Source organism: Dipodomys merriami, unplaced genomic scaffold (genome assembly GCF_024711535.1).
Source record: "Dipodomys merriami isolate MVZ:Mamm:240054 unplaced genomic scaffold, mDipMer1.0.p SCAF_2, whole genome shotgun sequence".
Taxonomy (NCBI): domain Eukaryota; kingdom Metazoa; phylum Chordata; class Mammalia; order Rodentia; family Heteromyidae; genus Dipodomys; species Dipodomys merriami.
This window is the reverse complement of record NW_027203381.1, coordinates 74,905,556-74,924,735: the sequence shown is the minus strand read 5'-3', so window position 1 is coordinate 74,924,735 and position 19,180 is coordinate 74,905,556. Positions and strand designations below refer to the sequence as shown.

At 38.7% G+C, this 19,180-nt stretch overlaps 1 protein-coding gene across 3 annotated transcripts; it reads left to right on the top strand.

Annotated features, from left to right (window-relative positions):
• The first annotated feature begins 1,211 nt into the window (after positions 1–1,211).
• Tex55 (testis expressed 55) lies at positions 1,212–17,596 on the top strand. 3 transcript variants are annotated; one of them, XR_011373419.1, is made up of 5 exons: positions 1,212–2,121; positions 2,689–2,823; positions 3,100–3,159; positions 14,433–14,576; positions 16,827–17,596. XR_011373419.1 is itself a non-coding variant. In XM_070028717.1 (4 exons), the coding sequence occupies exons 1-4, from the start codon at positions 1,234–1,236 to the stop codon at positions 14,472–14,474; spliced, it is 1,128 nt and encodes a 375-aa protein (XP_069884818.1). In that variant the 5' UTR covers positions 1,212–1,233; the 3' UTR covers positions 14,475–15,456. The 3 variants fall into 3 exon arrangements, 1 of the variants encoding a protein (XP_069884818.1); XR_011373418.1 differs by having other exon boundaries at positions 3,097–3,159; XM_070028717.1 differs by lacking the exon at positions 16,827–17,596 and having other exon boundaries at positions 3,097–3,159; positions 14,433–15,456.
• Positions 17,597–19,180: the final 1,584 nt, after the last annotated feature.

The following is a 19,180-nucleotide window of genomic DNA, read 5'->3' as shown; positions in this document are numbered from 1 at the left end:
CAAGCACCACCTCCAAACTGCCTCTTCCTGAAATGGAGAGCCTGCTGGTCCTGAATTGCACTATTAAGTTTAAACTCAAAAGGAAGAGATAGAACCATTAATACCTGACTTTTGGCCACCACACCAGCACCAAGTACAAATTCTCCACTTGTTAGATATTCCAGTTGCTATCTGCCCCATAAGACCTTGTGTTTATTACTCAAAAATAACTGTTTTTTTTCTTACTGAGACAGACAGACAGACAGACAGATAATAGGTATAGTAGATGAACAGACACCTGGAAAGATAGGTAGGTAGATAGATAGAGAGATAGACAGACAGACAGACAGACAGACAGACAGACAGACAGACAGACAGACAGACAGACAGACAGACAGACAGACAGACAGATAGATAGATAGATAGATAGATAGATAGATAGATAGATAGATAGATAGACAGAGAGATAGATAGACAGAGAGATTGATTATGTTTCACCTGCTTTGCTTACTCTCTCTTGTCGTAAGGAAGGTATCATTGAGATTGGGAGGTCTTTCTGGTGCTGCTGAACACAGGTCTGTCATTGTTTATAAAGCTAGTACTGAAAAATAGGGTCTAAACAAGCAAAAGAACACAGTATGGCTTTAGTCAACAACCAAGAATCACCAGACTCTCCAGCATCTAAAGGATAATATTTCACAGGGCTCTTTACGAGCACAGGCCTGATGCTGACTTACCACATAGCACAACGATAGATAATCAGACCCAAGTCAGAACCTGAAGGAAAGCCATTCGATGTGGTGGCAATAGTAACTTCCATTCGGCTAAGTGTCATTCATGTGGCTGGGAGAGGGGCACTAATTACAGGGGTGGTACCTGAGAGGTCTTAATTCACTGGGAACTTGCCAGGAAACTCTCCCCTCCCCCCCCCCTGCCGGCTCCCGAGACTCTAGGCACTGAGGCAGGGCCCTGAGGCCTTGCTGCTAGGCAGGTTGAACAGAAGCCCTGTCTGGGAATCACCTCTTCTCAGGAGAAAGTGTCATGGCTCTGGTTCCCATTACAGAGTTGGCCAACAGTGGGTTTTTGTGAAAGTAGCTTTGGCTAAACCAAACCCCAGGAATCTCCCCTCCCACTTGACTTGCCAGACAGCACAACAAAGCCCACCTCAGAATCCTGGATGTCACCTAGACAACCATGCCCAAGTTCTTACCCATAGTGCCTAACAACTGAAACCAGTCTGGGACAGAGCAGAAGATGGACCAGCCTCCAGAAGAGAATCCAGCTGAATCCTGGAAACGAGAAAACACACCCTCAACTGCTGGCCAAACTAACAACAGAGAAGACAACCAGAAGAAGAACCAAGCTGAGGAGGCTAATGACCAAACCCACGCTAATCCCAACCAAACTGGACAGATTGACCAGTCTGGTCAGGTTAACCAGGGAACTTATGAACAGCCTGTACAAAAATGGTCGAAACAAAGTGAATGGAGCAATTCTCAGCAGGCTGAACAGAAATTTTCTGGTCAGACAGATAAAAGAACTTCCCAGACCATTGACGGCAAAGTATCTCATCAGTCTGACAGAAGACCTTCAGAAAAGGGTAGTGATAAGTTTTTCACACGTGATGGAAGAACTTCTGAGCAGATTGACTACAGATTTCCTGCTGGTCAAGGAACATCCGGCCTCGCTCAGCAAACGGACCAAGTTACCTACAGAATGCAAGAGTCTACTGAAGACTCTGGAGAGCAGTATAATAGGCAATTTTTGTTGAACATGCAGCAAGAGGGACAAAATGAGGGCATATTCGGAGAGGTTGGCCAACAAGACTACTACCCACCCTACAATAAAGCATTTAACCAATATCAGGATCAGATCTTTTCTGAGCGGATGAGTGATGATATATACGGCTTCAAAGTAGAACCCTGCACGTTTGAGAAGAGCTCAAGTGATATGCGAGACCAGCTCTCAGGTACTTCAGAGGCTGAAATGGAAGGTACCTCAGCTATGCCCAGTTATAGAATGATGGATACCCGGTTCACCAATGCCTTCCCAACACGAGTCCAAGGATTTAGCCAGAAATTGCCCTCCATCTCAACCAGAGTAGTCTATCCCAGCAGTCAAGAAAAACCTCAAATTATGCAAGTAAGTTCAGTGGTAAAAACAGGGCATTTGCCTACCTGGGAGCCTCCTGGAGTTAACCAGGAGGCCTAGGGAGGCGGGGGTTTGAGGGGTGAGGGGCGGCCCGTGCCAGCTCAAGTATGAGGAAGAGCCAACATGGAGAAAGATGTAAGGTTTCTAGGCCCTCAGGAAGGATCAGTGGGCCAGGATTTAGTACAGACTTCAAGTTCTGGTTCTGTTCCTATGTGACATTTAGTCAATCTTCAGTGTAGGTTTCTTTCTACAAGGGAAGAAGATTTGGAATTAATTGGCAAGCTCTGTAAAGGAAAAGTATTTGACAAGGTACCTCCAGGCTTACATTGTCTGGTGGATAAACAGGGGTCTTCACACACACACACACACACACACACACACACACACACACACACACACACACACACACACACACACACACACCTCTCTTTCCTCCAACTCTTGGTAGTAAGATTCCTTCTAATCTAGATTCCATCCATAACAGCAGCAAACATTGCTGAAGTTGGGTTTTTTTTATGTATTAAAAACTCTTTGGTGGGATGGATATTTTCATTTCAGAGTAATCTTTCAGGACCTTATAGTGGAAGAAAAACCCAAGATTTCAAGAAGAGGTTCCCTCCTATCATTTACGAAGATCCTTACCACGTTTCCCTCCAATACATGGAGAGTCATGGCATCCTGCAAATATTCCAGGTAAACCTCTCAATGCCTTCATTGTGCATTCTGAAGAGGTGAAAGATGAGGGTTTGCTGTAATGGGGGAAATAATCTTATGGAGAGGTCTGTAAGTACATTAAGATGTGCTCACCAAAAGAAGCAAATGGGAAATGAGAAAGCTCTTCAGAGGGATTAGAGATCAGGTACAATTCTATTGGATATATATTTGATCATATTCCTCATAATAATGTTATGACCTGACTGTATTTTCTCTCAGAACGAAAATGTGATGTCTTATGCTTTCTCTCAGCAGATCACTGAAAACTTAGTCTATGAAAAGCCAGATGATCCACTGAATTTTATGCTGTACCAGGTATGGAACAGGAGAAAAAGAACAACCTTTTGGTTCTCATTGTTGAAAAAGGGAGCATATATGTAGAAAGTTGTACAAAGCAAACCATGCATTACTCTGAATTGTCATGAAATAAATATAACTGTAACTGCTATCCAAATTAACAGTAACAACAAAAAACACTACAACATCTCTGAAAACCCCGTTTCTCTTCCAGAAATTACTTCCCACAAAGGAACAGTGATGTTGGCTTTTATCTTCTACACTTTGCTTTATAATTTTGTCATTAAACACAACCCATTAAGTGCAGTTGTGTAGATTTGTCAGATTTTTTTAGACCATATGTAAAGGGAATCTCATACTGTATGTATTTGCTTTTAGGTGATTTCATATACTCCAAATTATCTCATAAAAGTGGCCAACCGGGTGCCGGTGGCTCATGCCTGTAATCCTAGCTACTCAGGAGGCTGAGATCTGAGGATCAAGGTCCAAAGCTAGCCCTGGCAGGAAAGTCCCTGAGACTATCTCCAATAAACCACCAGAAAACCAGAAGTGGTGCTGTAGCTCAAGTGGTAGAATGCTCACCTGAGCTGAAGAGCTGAGGGACACTGTCCAGTCCCAGAGTTCAAGCCCCACGATGGACAAAAAAATAAAGAGTGGCCCACCGACTGTGTGTGAAGGATACTATAATTTATTATTCTATTTTTTCATAGGCATACGAGTCATTTCCAATGTAGAGTGATTAGATTTTTTTTTTGCCAGTCCTAGGGCTTGAACTCAGGGCCTGACTGCTGTTTCTCAGCTCCTCAGCTCAAGGCTAGTGCTCTACCACTTGAGTCACAGTGCCATTTTTGGCTTTTTCTGTTTATGTGGTACTGAGGAATCGAACCCAGGTCCTCATGCATGCAAGGCAAGCACTCTACCACTGTACCACTGAGCCACCTTCCCAGCCCTAGATTTATTTTTTTTATTGTGTACCTTCTATTACCTGTATCTCAAGGACATGTTTCTCTTTCATATAAAGCTTAAAGCTTGATTGTGGAGTATGTGTGTTTCCATTTCCACTATCCCAAGATATTTTTTAAATTTCTCTTTTGATATTGTTTCCCCTGGTTAACTGGTGTTCAAAAGGCTAATGATTGGTTCCTATATGTATATATGAATTTTCAAAAATAGTTCTGCAACTGATTTCTAGTTTCATTCCATTGTGTCCACAAAAGATATAGTGAATCCTCTATGTGTGTTTAAAAAGAATATGTGTTTTGTAGATACTGAGTGGAAAGTTTAATATATACCTTTTCATTTCAGTCAGCCTAAAGTTTTGTTTTGTATTGACTTTCTGTCTGTATTATCTATCCATGGTTTAAAATACATCATACTCCATCTTATTATATAGATCTATTAATATGTGTATGAATCATTCATATTTACATATTCCAAAGTTGGAAGCATTGATGTTATTTATGTCCTCCTGGTTAATTGTTTCTATTGTTGTTTATTATGTAATTACTTTCTTTGATTATTTGCTTTTTTTTCCAGTCATGGGGCTTGAACTCTGGGCTTGGGCAGTGTCCCTCAGCTCTTCTGCTCAAGGCGAGTGCTCTACTGCTTGCTTGAGCCATAGCTCCACTTCTGGTTTTCTAGTGGTTTATTGGAGATGAGAGTCTCACAAAGTTTCCTGCCCAGGCTAGCTTTGAACCACAATCCTCAGCTCTCAGCCTCCTGAGTAGCTAGGATTACAGGCATGAACCACCGGCATCCAGCGAATTTGCTATTTTTTACTTAGAGTTTAGTCTGAAGTAAATATTGCTACCCCTGCTATATGCTGGAATATAACTTGTCCATCATTTCATGTCAATGTGGTGTGTGTGTGTGTATGTGAGTGTGTGTGTGTGTGTGTGTGTGTGTGTGTTTAAGGCAAAATTGAATCTCAGAAATGCAGCATACTGTTGGATCATGTTTTGTAATCTATTTATCTGTCTTTTGATTTGAAAATGTAATAAAATTGCAAGGTTACAAATTACTACTAGCTTTTTTTTACCATTTTTACCTGGCTCTTTTGTTCTTTGTTTTATAAAACCTTTATGTCTTCTCTCCCTCTTCCTTCTCTTCTTCCCTTTTCCTTTCTTTCTTCTCTTCTTCCCCTTTCTATCATATTAAGTATCAAACCCAGGGCCTCCTGCATGCTAGGCAATTACTTTACTACTAAGACACATTCGTAGCTTGTTCTCTTCATTTCTGACAGACAGCTTTGCCAGATGTGTTAGTCAGTTTGGGTTACTATAACAAATACCAGAGATGATTGACTTACAGAGAGAAAATGTGGGGGGAGGGGTTTGGCTCAGAGTTTTGGCAGTTTAGTCCATGCACATTTGACCTCTGCCCATACATCATGGCAGGAGTACATGGCAGAGAAAAATACCTTACTTTACTAGTGAGAGGTCAAACAGAGGAAAAAGAGGATGGTATTCACTATACTCCAGAGGCATACTGCCAGTGATCTCCCACCAGTCCCTACTTCCTAAAGATTCTACTCCCTCCCAAAGCATCTTGTGAGGGATGAAGTCTTTTACCATAAAGACCTTTGGAAAGCATTCCAAATCCAAACTCTAGCCTTGGGAAAAGTTAAAAGTTCTTGGCTGGGAAGCTTTTCTTTCAGGAATTTAAAAATGATACCCTACTCTCTCCTGGCTTACTAAGTTTCTTTTGAGAAGTCTACTAATAGCTCATCTGAGAGTCTTATATGCGATATGTTCATTTCTTCTCTCTTGCTGATTTCAGGAGGGTCTGTTTGTATTTTGGCTTTGTCAAATTAATTATAATGTGTCTCATAGTATTCTATTAACTGACCTTACTTGAAATAGTTTTACCTTTCTGAATCTGTATGTACATATTCTCTTCAATATTTGGGGAGTTATCAGACATCATTTCCTTAATAAGTTTTCTTCTTTCTTCTTTCTTCTTCTGATTTTTCCATAATTTTTATGTTTATACATTTGGGGACATTCCTTATGGTTTGTTTGTTGCTTTCTTTTCTTTTTATTTTCCTATTTGTTCCTCTAGTTAGATCATCTTAAGTGGCCTGCCTCCAAATTTGTTGATCTTTTTTTCTTCATGAGAAAATCTAATGTTAAAATTTTCTATTGAGCTTTTCTATTCAGTTATGAAAATATTCAGCTCTAAGATTTTTGTGTGGTCCTTTTCTTACAAGTATTTCCATTTTTATTCTGATGTATAAGCAAAGTCATTGAGCATATTTTACACATTTTTTGTTAAAAGTAAGTCATTGTATACCCATTAAAAATAGTGTTATCCTCCTGGAGTTTCTAAAACTAACTATAAATAAAATATCCTAGAAGTATTTATAAGCCAATGTTTACAGAAGTTATTAGACACAACCACAGTATGAGTCATCAGTGTGCAAGAACACAAAAAAAGTTGAAAAGTCATTTTTAACTAGACAGGATGTTTTTATGATGAAAATTAAAATATTGGATCAACCATAGTCTTCAACAAGTTTCAAGAATTTGGGCTGAGTTGGAGGTCAATGGTAGACAGTTTATCTTACAAGTGTGAAGTCATGGGTTTAATCTGTACTGCTTAAGTCTCTGGTGTGGGCCTTCTTATGGCTTACATTTCTTTAGTAAACTTTTGGTGATGTTCATGCATCTTTTTCTGATATTACTGATGGTTTCTTTTCTTTCATCTTACTGAATTTCTTTAAAATGATTATTTCAAACTCTTTTCCAGACATTTCATGTATTGCCTTTTCAATTATGGAACATTCTTAGTTTCCTTCGTGAGCCTCATACTGCTTGATTCTTTGTTATATGTGTAGCATTATGTTGGTATCCGTGAACTTTCAGGAGCAAATTCCCATTTCCAAAGACTGATTGTGCATGTTGAAGTTTCCTGTTACATCTCAGAGCTGATAGGATTACCTGCAGTTGTGAGTCAGCTAAGTTGGATCCAGATACTGTGACTGATGCTGACACCTCCATAGAAACTAACACCGGTGGGCATGTTAGCAGGGACTCTACGGGGCATGAATAAATTGGACACAAGCCTTGGGCTTTGGAGCTGGCACTGGAATAAAGGTCTACTTCAGGGTTCAGAGATGGCAGACCTCTTAACAGGTTGATGCAGGGGGTGGGGATTCCTCTGGGTATGTGGAATGGATCAGGTCAGGTCTCTAGATGATAGGTTGGCCTACTGCCCTGGTCTGAGGCTTAGATGAGTTAGAATTGAATTCCTAGGCTCTCACAAAAAGAAGGTCTTTCTATATGTATGGAAACAGAAATATTGATGGAGTGGAAGGATATGAATGGGCAGTCCCTTATTCTACTATCTTGCTGATACCACTGCTAAAAAAAAAAATTCCCTGATAATTTTTGCTATTGAGAGAAGCTGTGAACTTTATCTTGATATGTGCCGAAATGTCCATACTGTTGTAAATAATTTTTGGTATTATTCTTGGATTTGGTTGATATACCTGGAGACAGTCTTGTCTTTGTCCATTTGGGCTACTATAACAAAGCCCAGAATGGGTAATTTATAAAGGATGGAAATTCAATTTTTACAACTATAAGGGCAGAAAAGTCCAATACCAAAGTTCAAGTAAACTTGGTATCTGGTAAAAGTTTAAATATTAATATTCATTAAACTGTAGCATGGTTTTTTTTTCTTTCTTCAGATAAAATAATTTATTACTTTTTTAAGCTCATTGGCTCCTCTGACATCATATTCTGCTATTAGATTCATTTAGCAACTGTTTTCAACTATTTCTCAATAATTAAATTTATATTCCGTACATATCTGTATTTTAAACTTCTCTCTATTTTATCTTCTCTGATTTTTTTCTATATTGCCTATTTTCATGGTATTTTCTTTACTGAGCAAAAGTATCTCAACTGTTGTAAAGAAATTATCTAATTATCTCAAAAATGGGATCACCTTAGATTTGGCATCTGTTGCTCATCTATTTCATACAGAATAGATTGTAATTTTTAGGTTTTCTGGTCATTATAGTGTGTCTTAGATATTGTGAACATTATTATGTGTAGCATTACCTCTGCTCCATTCCCCTGATGAATTGTTTGGGTTTTTATTTTTTATTTATTTTTTTACTTTTTTTTTTTTTTGGCTGGTTATGGCCTGAACTCTGGGCCTGGGCACTGTCCCTCAACTCTTCAGCTCAAGGCTAGTGCTCTACCACTTGAGCCTCAATGCCACTTCTGGTTTTTTCTGTTATGTGGTGCTGAGGAATCGAACCCAGGGCCTCATACATTCAAGGCAAGCACTCTACCACTGAGCCACATTCCCAGCCCTGTTTTTTTTTTTTAAATCTGGCTGTCACATGCTTAAATTACAACTGTAAGCACTAGTTTTCCTTCTATAACTGATAGGTCATATCCTGGATCGATTCTTTAAGCATTTACCATATTACCTTGTATCTGTCCTGTCAGTGCATACCCCAAGGGTCAGATTGAGGTTTGCACAGGGTTCGTGGAACTGAAGGATCCTCTTGTCTCTCATATCCTCTCTTCAGCACCTACTCATGTTCAAACAGATTACTCCTCTGATTATTCTATCCAGAAAGCCTGAGATTCTAACATAGGTTTAGGTATTCCTTCACTGCCACACTTATCACTGCAACGATGACTGCCATGGGGTCAAAGTTGAAGCAGTGAGGAATGCATTCCATGTTTGTCATTTGCTCCAAGTTTATATTTGCCACAGCCCTACATCTGCCTGTATGTTTAACGTCCTGAACTTCCAGGTACTTGTTTTGGTTTGGGGTTTGTTTGTTTAGAAGACAGAGATTATATTTGGTCCATAAAATGTAGCTGTCATTTGCATTTAAAAGTGGTTCCTTCTGCACACAAAAAGGAAAACTTCTTTTTTATTTTACAAAAGGAATATATGCTGGGCCTGAGAACGTGGCTTAGTGATAGAGTGTTTGCCTAGCATTCATGAAGCCACACCTTGGACTCAATTCCTCAGTACCATATAAACAGAAAAAGCAAGACGTGGCACTGTGGCTCAAGTGGTAGAGCACTAGCCTTGAGCAAAAAAGTATAAGGATAGTTTCTAGGCCCTGAGTTAAAAAAAAAATGTAATATATTACAACAGAACTTAGAAAGTGGCAAAAACTCCCATGCTCCTGGATTGGAAAGATCAACATTGTGAAAATGGCAATACTTCCCAAGGCTATCTACAAATTCAATCTATACCTATCAAAATTCCAACCTCATTCTTCAAGGAAATAGAAGAGGCAATCCAAAAATTCATATGAAACAATAAAAGACCCCGAATAGCAAAAACGATCTTTAACAGAAAGAACAGTGCTAAAGGAATATAAATACCAAATTTCAAACTCTACTATAAAGCAATAGTAATCAAAACACTTTGGTACTGGCACAAGAACAGACCTCAGGACCAATGGAATAGAATTGAAAACCCAGAAATGAACCTACAGACCTATAGCCAACTATAAGGGAGCTAAAAAAATAGAATGGAAGAAAGACAGCCTCTTCAGTAAATGGTGCTGGTAAAATTGGTTAACTACTTGTAGAAAACTACAGCTAGATCCTTTTTTTTTTTTTAATTGTATTTTATTTTATTTGAGAACATACTGTACAGGGGGGCTACAATTACATGGGCAGGATAATGCATACATTTCTTACCAAGCCTTGCAGCCTCCTCCTTTGTTTACCCTTCACTTCCCTTCCCCGCCTCCCCCCTCCCCCCACCCAATTTTACCCCCCCTCCCCCCACACAATTATACCCCCCTCCCCCCCACACACCGACATTGTAAAGCTGGTTTTGACATGACATTTTGTACTTCTCATTGTTGCAACAGGTCCACCTGAATCCTTAAACGACTTGTTTGTCTCCATCTCCTCCACATGTTATACTGACATCAAATATAGTGAAAGCGAGGGTTACACTGTGGGGGAGGGACATACAAAGCAACAAAGAAATAATCTTATAAATGCGTTAGAAACACATGCATGAAAGAAACGAAAACATTAAAATACATATTTAAGGGTTCATTTTCCTAACATCACATTATCTGACCTTTTCCGCTTGACTCATACCTATACTAGATATTGCAAATAAGGGAAACCATGGGACCTATGCTTCTTTGGGCCTGGCTTACTTCACTTAATATAATTTTTTCCAAACCTTTCCATTTCCTAACAAATGGGGCAATGTCATTCTTTCTGATGGAGGCATAGAATTCCATTGTGTATATATACCACATTTTCTTGATCCATTCATCTACTGAGGGGCATCTGGGTTGGTTCCATATCTTAGCTATGGTAAATAATGCTGCAATAAACATAGTTGTGCTGGTAGCTTTAGTGTGGTCTTGTTTGTAAACATTTGGGTAAATGCCCAAAAGTGGGATTGCTGGATCATAGGGGAGATCTATGTGAAGTCTTTTTAGGAACCTCCATACTGCTTTCCAAAGTGGTTGAACAAGTTTACATTCCCACCAACAATGAAGTAAGGTTCCTTTCTGTCCACATCCCCTCCAGCATCTGTTGTTGTTAGAGTTCTTGATTTTTGCTGTTCTAACTGGAGTGAGGTGATATCTCAATGTTGTTTTGATTTGCATTTCTTTTATGGCTAGGGATGTTGAACATTTCTTCATGTGTCTATTGGCCATCCTTCTTTCTTCTTCAGAGAAGCTTCTCTTTAAGTCTTTCGCCCACTTATTTATTGGGCAGTTGTTTCTTTGAGGATTTGTTGTTGGGTGGTTTAATTTTTTGAGTTCCAAGTATATTTTAGATATGAGACCCTTGTCTGTTGTATGGCTAGTAAAGATCTTCTCCCAATCGGTGGGCTTTCTATTGATCTTGCCAGCTATGTCATTTGCCCTGCAGAAGCTCTGCAATCTTATGCAATCCCATTTGTCCAACCTTTCTTTGATTTGTTGTGCTTCCGGGTCTCTATTCAGAAAATTTCGACCTGAGCCAAGGAGACCTAGGGTTTCTCCTATTCCATCCTGTAATGTTTTCAGAGTGTCTGCTTTGACTCCGAGGTCTTTGATCCATTTGGAGTTGATTCTGGTGCAGGGTGATATATAAGGATCTGGTGCAGGGTGATATATAAGGATCTAGCTGTATCCTTATATATCACCCTGCACCAGAATCAACTCCAAATGGATCAAAGACCTTGAACTCAAAGCAGACACTCTGAAAACATTACAGGATGGAATAGGAGAAACCCTAGGTCGTCTCGTTGGCACAGGCCGAAATTTTCTTAATAGAGACCCAGAAATACAACAAATCAAAGAAAGGTTGGACAAATGGGATTTCATGAAATTGCAGAGCTTCTGCATAGGAAAGAACATAGCTAGCAAGATCAATAGAAAGCCCATGGATTGGGAGAAGATCTTCACTAGCCATACAACAGACAAGGGTCTCATATCTAAAATATACCTGGAACTCAAAAAATTAAATCCCCCAACAACAAATCTTCAAAGAAACACTGCCTAATAAATAAGCGGGCTAAAGACTTAAAGAGAAACTTCTCTGAAGAGGAAAGAAGGATGGCCAATAGACAAATGAAGAAATGCTCAACCTCCCTAGCCATAAAAGAAATGCAAATCAAAACAACATTGAGATACCACCTCACCTCAGTTAGAATGGCTAAAATCAAGAACTCTAATAACAACAGATGCTTGAGGGGATGTGGACAGAAGGGAACCCTACTGTATTGTTGGTGGGAGTGTAAACTTGTTCAACCACTTTGGAAAGCAGTATGGAGGTTCCTCAAAAGACTCCACATAGAGCTCCCCTATGACCCAGCAATCCTACTTTTGGGCATTTATCCAAATGTTCACAAACAAGACCACACTAAAGCTACCAGCACAACTATGTTTATTGCAGCATTATTTACCATAGCTAAGATATGGAACCAACCCAGATGCCCCTCAGTAGATGAATGGATCCAGAAAATGTGGTATCTATACACAATGGAATTCTATGCCTCCATCAGAAAGAATGACATTGCCCCATTTGTTAGGAAATGGAAAGGCTTGGAAAAAATTATGTTAAGTGAAGTAAGCCAGGCCCAAAGAAACATAGGTCTCATGGTTTCCCTTATTTTCAATATCTAGTATATGTCTGAGTCAAGCAGAAAAGGTCAGATAAGTTGATGTTAGGGAAATGAACCCTAAGATATATATTCAAATATTTTTTTTCTTTCATGTGATTGTTTCTAACACATTTATGATTATTTCTTTGTTGCTTTGTATGTCCCTCCTCCCAATATAACCCCTGCTTTCACTGTATTTCATGTCGGTATAATTTGTGGAGGGGAAGGGGAAAAACAAATCTTTTAAATAGGGATACAGGTGGACCCAGTGCAACAATGAGATGTACAAGTTGTTACGTCGAAAAAGAACTTTACAACTTTACAACTTTGGTGCGGGGGGGGGGGGGATTGGGTGGGGGGGAGGAATTGGGGGGGGAGGATGGGAATGGATGGAAAGGGGAAACAAAGGAGGAGGCTGCAATGCTTGATAAGAAATGTACACATTATCTTGCCCATGTAATTGTAACCCCTCTGTACAGTATTTTCACAATAAAAAAATAAATAAAAATAAAAAAGGTAATATGTACATCTAAGAACTTTATCACATTAATTTAAATATAGGGCATTTTTATTTAGTTTCTAATTTATGACTTATTCAACTCATGCTATCCATACATGATTATTTATATGTTATTAACTATTGGTTAGATATTATTAGTTGTCTCTTGGTTTTTCTATCAATTGCATTTTGCTAATGGATACTCTGTATGATGTCAAATCTTTGAAATAAGATATTTATAATTCAGCATAGGATCAATTATTATGAATATATTATTTGGAATTGGAAAAAAGGTTTATTTTGCAATCAGTGGAAAGTGATCTAAATATATTTATTATGTCAAGTTTGATAAATATGTATTTCAAGCCCTATAATATAAATTTGATTGGTTCCTCTCCTAGAGTTCTGCTAATGTAGAGTATACATATGGGTAGTTGTTATGTTGGCTGGTGCATAAGAACTGGGAATTTTATTGCCTTCTGGTAAATTGAACATTTTAATCATTAAGAGATGAGTCATGAACTCTGACTACTGTGTGCAATATTATTATAACATACCATATTTCTTTTAATTAATATTTAAGTGAATATCTTTCCCATCTTCATTAACTCTAAACTTTCTCAGTTCTTAAGCTTTAGGTTTGTTTCTTACAAACAGATATCATTGCCAGGTGCCAGTGGCTCACACCTGTAATCCTGGCTACTCAGAAGTCTGAGATCTGAGGATCGCAGTTCAAAGCCAGCCCAGACAGGAAAGCCTGTGAGATTCTTATCTCCAATTAATCACCAGAAAACTGGTTGTGGCACTGTGGCTCAAGTGGTAGAGTACTCTCCTCGAGCTGAAGAGCTGAGTTCAAGCCCCACAACCAACAAAATATATATATATATATATATATATATATATATATATATATATATATATCATTGAGTTTTGCTTTTTTAATCATCACTATTCAACTATGACAACCTTTTCCTTATTTATATTAGAGATAATTGGAGGTGTGTTTATTGTAAATCTCATTTTCCAAATGTTGTTTGTCTGACCTGCTCTGTTTCTTTCATTCTCTTTTTGCTTTCTTTTATCACTCCATTTTGTCCTGTAGTAGCTTAGCAGTTATCTTTTGGTTTTGCTTTTTTTAAAAAAAAAACTGGGGTTTCACTGATGGATTTTATGTTCAAGTGTTAGATTACAGAAAAATTTAGCAGAATGCCAAATGAGTTTCTACCCCATTCCCTAGTTTTTCTTATTAATCTTTTTGCATTACTGTGGCATAATTGTTAACATTGATGAGCCAGGATTGGTACATTAACATCTATAGTTGGCAGAGTGTTCTCTTTGTGGACAATTTGTAGACACTACTCAAGTTATTTCTCAAATGCAGACTTTGAGAAAAGCTTGTGACCTATACTTGCTATTATAATGTCACACAGAACATAGTCACTGCTTTAATCATCCTGGTCATGGTTTGTAATGGTTCCCTTAGAGATTATAACATGTATGCTTGTTATATGTATATATGCTTATTAACATGTGTGCTCCTCAAAGTCTCTGTTGTTTGTTCAGACTTGGTACAAAGACTGCTGTATTGAAATCTATACATATTTAGACCCCCCCCCCACAAGATACAGCAATTCTAAATACACCAAGGTTGCAAGTTGGAAAAATAACTCTTTTCAATTCTCCTTAGGTACAGGAAATGATCAGAAAAAGAGACGAAATGGATGAATGAATGTCTCTTCAGTACTTATTTTCATCATCAGTGTCCATACACGTTCTGTTCCCCACTCTGAAAATCAGCTTTTGAATTGGCCTTGGTGGTAACTCTGCTTAAGTGTGTTCCTAATTTTTAAGTAAAAATATACAGTATATCTTTGTAAACATTACATATCAATTGTAGATTATCTATGAATAATCTAATATACATGATTATCCATGTATTGCTATTTCAATATTTATCCCCCCAAAAAAAATTCATGAATAGTAAGTCAGTCACAAGTCCCAGAGAAGATTAAAAACAATTGTTAGCGATTTTATGTATTTCTCATAAGGTATAAAAATGATCATTTCTCCAAGTTGTTGCCAAAATTTCAATCAGAAAATGTGTGTGAAATAACTTCTTTGTGTTCTTGGAGTTTAAACTCAGGACACTGTGCCTCCTAATCAAGTGCTCTCCAACTTGAGCTCTGTCACCAGCCTGAAATAACTGAATGACTAACATTTCATAACTGAATGACTAATATTTCATCCATTTCATTTCGTAGTGGAGATGATGATTGGAATATCTCCCTCATGTTTCTTAGCAACTACAACATATGTTTACTAGCTTCTTTTTATTCTGCCACTTCCTGCCATTGGTGGGTAGGCTTTAGTCTTTCCCAGAGGTAACTCATGTCTGAGCTGTATACAGTTCAAACATTTTATAATAACCTGTACACACCTGTGGGTGAGGCAGGTCACTTCCTCATTACCTATATCCTCTGAAGAATATCTACGTCTTGTAGAATGAATAGCCAGTCCAACTGGTATCTCACAGACAAACGCTTGAACTTGCTATGAGATTATCTGCCCAGAAATCAGAATCAAGACAATTATCTAGCTCTACATTTGGGAACTGAACTGTTTTCAAATTTTCTTTGTGAACACTGTGCACCAGGTCAGATTCTTTATATTGTTTAACTGATGACTCGGTATGATTGTGCAGCTGCATTATGACAAATTAAACTTCAATTTGGACCATCACACGCAAATCTCCTTTTTTAAATTTTCTGTCCTTCCTTTTCCCTAATCACACACACACACACACACACACACACACACACACACACACACACACACACACACACACACACACACACACACACACACACACACACACACACAGCTTCAAGGTGGATGTAGCTTTTTTTCTTTCAGCTGTCCACACAATATCTGTGTGCTCAAACTCCATAAATTTTCTCCACACAGATAAGGGGCATGCCTCCTAGTCTTGGCTTGCAGAGTTAGATGAAAGCTGGTAGATTTGCAGTGGGCAACATAACTAAGGTTATAAACTGGATGAACAAAATTAGTCAATGACTATTAAGCAAAAATGTGGATGTTATCAAGAACATCTGCAATGAATCACTTAATTTAGCTCACTGGTATTCAGTCTTAATACCCTGTAGCTTTCCCAAGTTTCTTAAAGCAAAGTACTTTAGATCCAACCACACCAGCCACTTGAGCCCAGCCCATGGGCTCTCTGTGATGCCTTCATAACTGTCATTTTTAATCTTTCATTATGTCATAGTGGACTAGAGCTGTGATCCACTGGGTCAGTCTGGACATATTTATTTGAGAAGGAAAGATGTAGACAAAGCTTCAAATGCAGGATAAACATCACAGGCAAGAATCTGAGAGGAACTAGCTGCCAAGCAGAAGAGAAAAAGGAGTTTCCAAATTGGCCCTTTCAAAGTTAAAATAGGCAGAGGACATGATGGCCATATAGAGTAAAAATGGGGAATGAAAGGTTCAATATCAGAGAAACCAGCTATGGAAAGACACAATCTCCCTTGAAGAAGCCTTCAAGGACGCTTGATTATGAGATATTTAAAGAGATGAGGCTTGAGTATCTCAGTATAGTTAAGGTAGGTAATGAGTCTAATTGTCACCAGGTGCTGGTAGCTCACACCTGTAATCCTAGCTACTCAAGAGGCTGAGATCTGAAGAGTGTGGTCCAAAGCTAACCTAGACAGGAAAATCTATGAGACTCTCATCTCCAATGAATTTCCAAAAAGTGGGAAGTGGAGTTGTGGTTCAAGTGGTAGAGCTCAAGAGTCAGGAATAGAACCCAGGCCCTGAGTTCAAGCCCCAATAACGGCATTATAAAAATTGAATAAAAGAGTAATTGTATCTGAGCAGTTCCTGATAACCTGACCTTCCTCAATGGTCCACTCATCTTGATCTCCTCACAGAAAAATAAAGTGAAGCTTCTAGGTTTTTCCTGGGCCTGTCCCCTCCTCATTTCCATTTAAAGACTATGTGATCATTGATTATTAAGGAAGTGTAAATCAAAACTATAATATTATCAACTTACATTCACTAGGATACTACAATCAAAAAGACCAACAGAGCTGGGCATCTGTGGCTCACACCTATAATCCTAGCTACTCAGGAGGTTGAGATCTGAGGATTGCAGTTCAAAGCCAGCCCCGGCAGGAAAAGTCCATGAGACTCCAATAAAACCACCAGAAAACCAGAAGTGGTGCTGTGGCTCGAGCGGTAGAGCTCTCTGAGCTGAAGAGCGCAGGGACAGTGCCCAAGCCCAGTGTTCAAGACCAACAGAAAGAAGTGTTGGGAAGAACATGGAGCCCAACAAAACCCTTATACCCTGAAGGCAGGGCTAGAAAGTGGTGCTGATGCTTGAGAACATGGTTCACTGGTTGCTCAGAAAGTTAAACATGCTATTTTCATATTACCCAGCAATTCCACAGCTGGGGGATGTGACCTAGAGACCACCCAAACACAAATAAATGTGTGTATGCAAATGTCCCTAGAAGCGCTCAGAATAGCCAAAATGTAGAAACAATGTCTGTCAACCAAGGGATAAATGAGAAGTTTGGTACAGAGAAACTGGGAAAACTAGACCAGGGACAAAAGATAAACGTTTATGATTCCATGTCTGTCATGTATGCAAATTCATAGAAACAGAAAATAGGAAACTAGCTATTATGGCTGGAGGGGAAGAAAAGAGATGTCTTGTGAACTTTATGTGTATAAAGTGGAAGCATGTGTATATGTGGAAGCATTGTGGGGGCCTGTGTATAACAATGTGAATAATCTTAGCACTGCTGAACTGTACAATAAAAAGCAATGATGATGGCAAGTGTGATTATGTGCTTCCTACTTTGTTAAATACTTCTCAAACTGGATAAATATGCATATAAAACATAAAGTTGAATATTATTCAACAGTAAAAAAGAGGTTAAAATAAACTAATGAAACACAGAGTCACAGCTGTGACATGGATGAGCCTGGGAAATAACATGTTATATAAAGGACACCAGACATGAAAAGTCACATACTATGTGATTTTGCTGTTACTCTCATTCAGACAGATTCTTTTGTCTCACTTGTTGGTCCCATATACAACCAGATAGATAGATAGATAGATAGATAGATAGATAGATAGATAGATAGATAGATAGATAGATAGATAGATAGATAGATAGATAGATAGATAGAGTGCCCAACCTGGGGCTCAAACTCAGGGCCTGGGTGCTATACTTAGCTCAAAGCTAGTACTTTTTGCTCAAAGCTAGTACTCTACCACTTGAACTACAGCTCTACCTTCTGCTTTTTGGTAGTTAATTGGAGACATGAATGTAGATATACATAGTTCCATATGGCTGCTTGAATCTTTGTACCTATTATTTAACTTAGTGTGGGGGGGTGGGGAGGGTGTGCTGGCAGCATTTGTAACAAGCCAGAAGTAGATAGAGGTTGGTGGCCTGCTGGTTATTATAAACATTATAGATTCCTTAAGCAGAGTTACATTGTTGGCTTGTTCTTGTTTTGATTCATTTTGCTTAAAAATTCTCCCAAAATTCATTTAAAATTGCGGAGAACTTTCAAAAGCAGTAAATACACCATAATATTCAAGAGGAAGAAGAAGGACCAGAGATTTTTTTATAATTTCTAGAAACAAAGCAGATAGGATAAACCACAAAATCTACAACTGGGGAGTTGTAGATAAGGAACCATATATAAAGGCTCCTGTCTGTAATCTCAGCTACTCAAGAGGCCATCAGAAACACCACAGTTCTAGACCAAACTAGGCCAAAAAAACAAAGTTATAAAACCCCATTCCAACCAATCAAAAGCTAGGCTTGGTCTGTCTGCTACAGCAGGAGGTTGTAGGATTGGAGTCCATATTGGCTAGAGTAGAAAGGATGGCCCAATCTCAAAAAAATAACCAAAGATGTAAGTAACAAAAGGGCTGAGTCTGTGGCTTACGTGGTAGCATGCCTATTTAGGCAAAAGGCTCCAAGTTCAAATTCCAGTATCACAAAAAAAAAAAAAAAAAAAAAAAAAGGATGACAAAGATACTCTGGGTAGAACCTTGGAGAGTTCTCAACTCAGGTACGGGAAGAGAGTGAATTATGAGTCACCAAGGAACTCCTTTTATCCAATGACCTTTACAAGTGTTTAGTCACCTGCCACCAGATCCACTCCCAGTCATCAGCAAAACCATCCATATGGATAAATGACACGTCCAGCAACGACACTAAGCCAAGAGCTTTCTAGCCAAAGCCATTGAGGATTCTACACCTAAACTTTTCTTGTGCTCCTCACTGGGTGCAAATGGAGGTGACAATTGTCTGCAACATATATATTGTTTTTATTCTCCAAAAAAAATGTTAAAAACATAATGTGTAGCACATTGAAGGTAACACTTAA

Coding starts and splice junctions, on each gene's coding strand:
- Tex55 (XM_070028717.1), top strand. CDS start 1,234: ATGGACCAGCCTCCAGAAGAGAATCCAGCTGAATCCTGGAAACGAGAA. Junction 2,122..2,688: donor AAAAACCTCAAATTATGCAA/GTAAGTTCAGTG, acceptor TTTTCATTTCAG/AGTAATCTTTCAGGACCTTA. Junction 2,824..3,096: donor GCATCCTGCAAATATTCCAG/GTAAACCTCTCA, acceptor GCTTTCTCTCAG/CAGATCACTGAAAACTTAGT.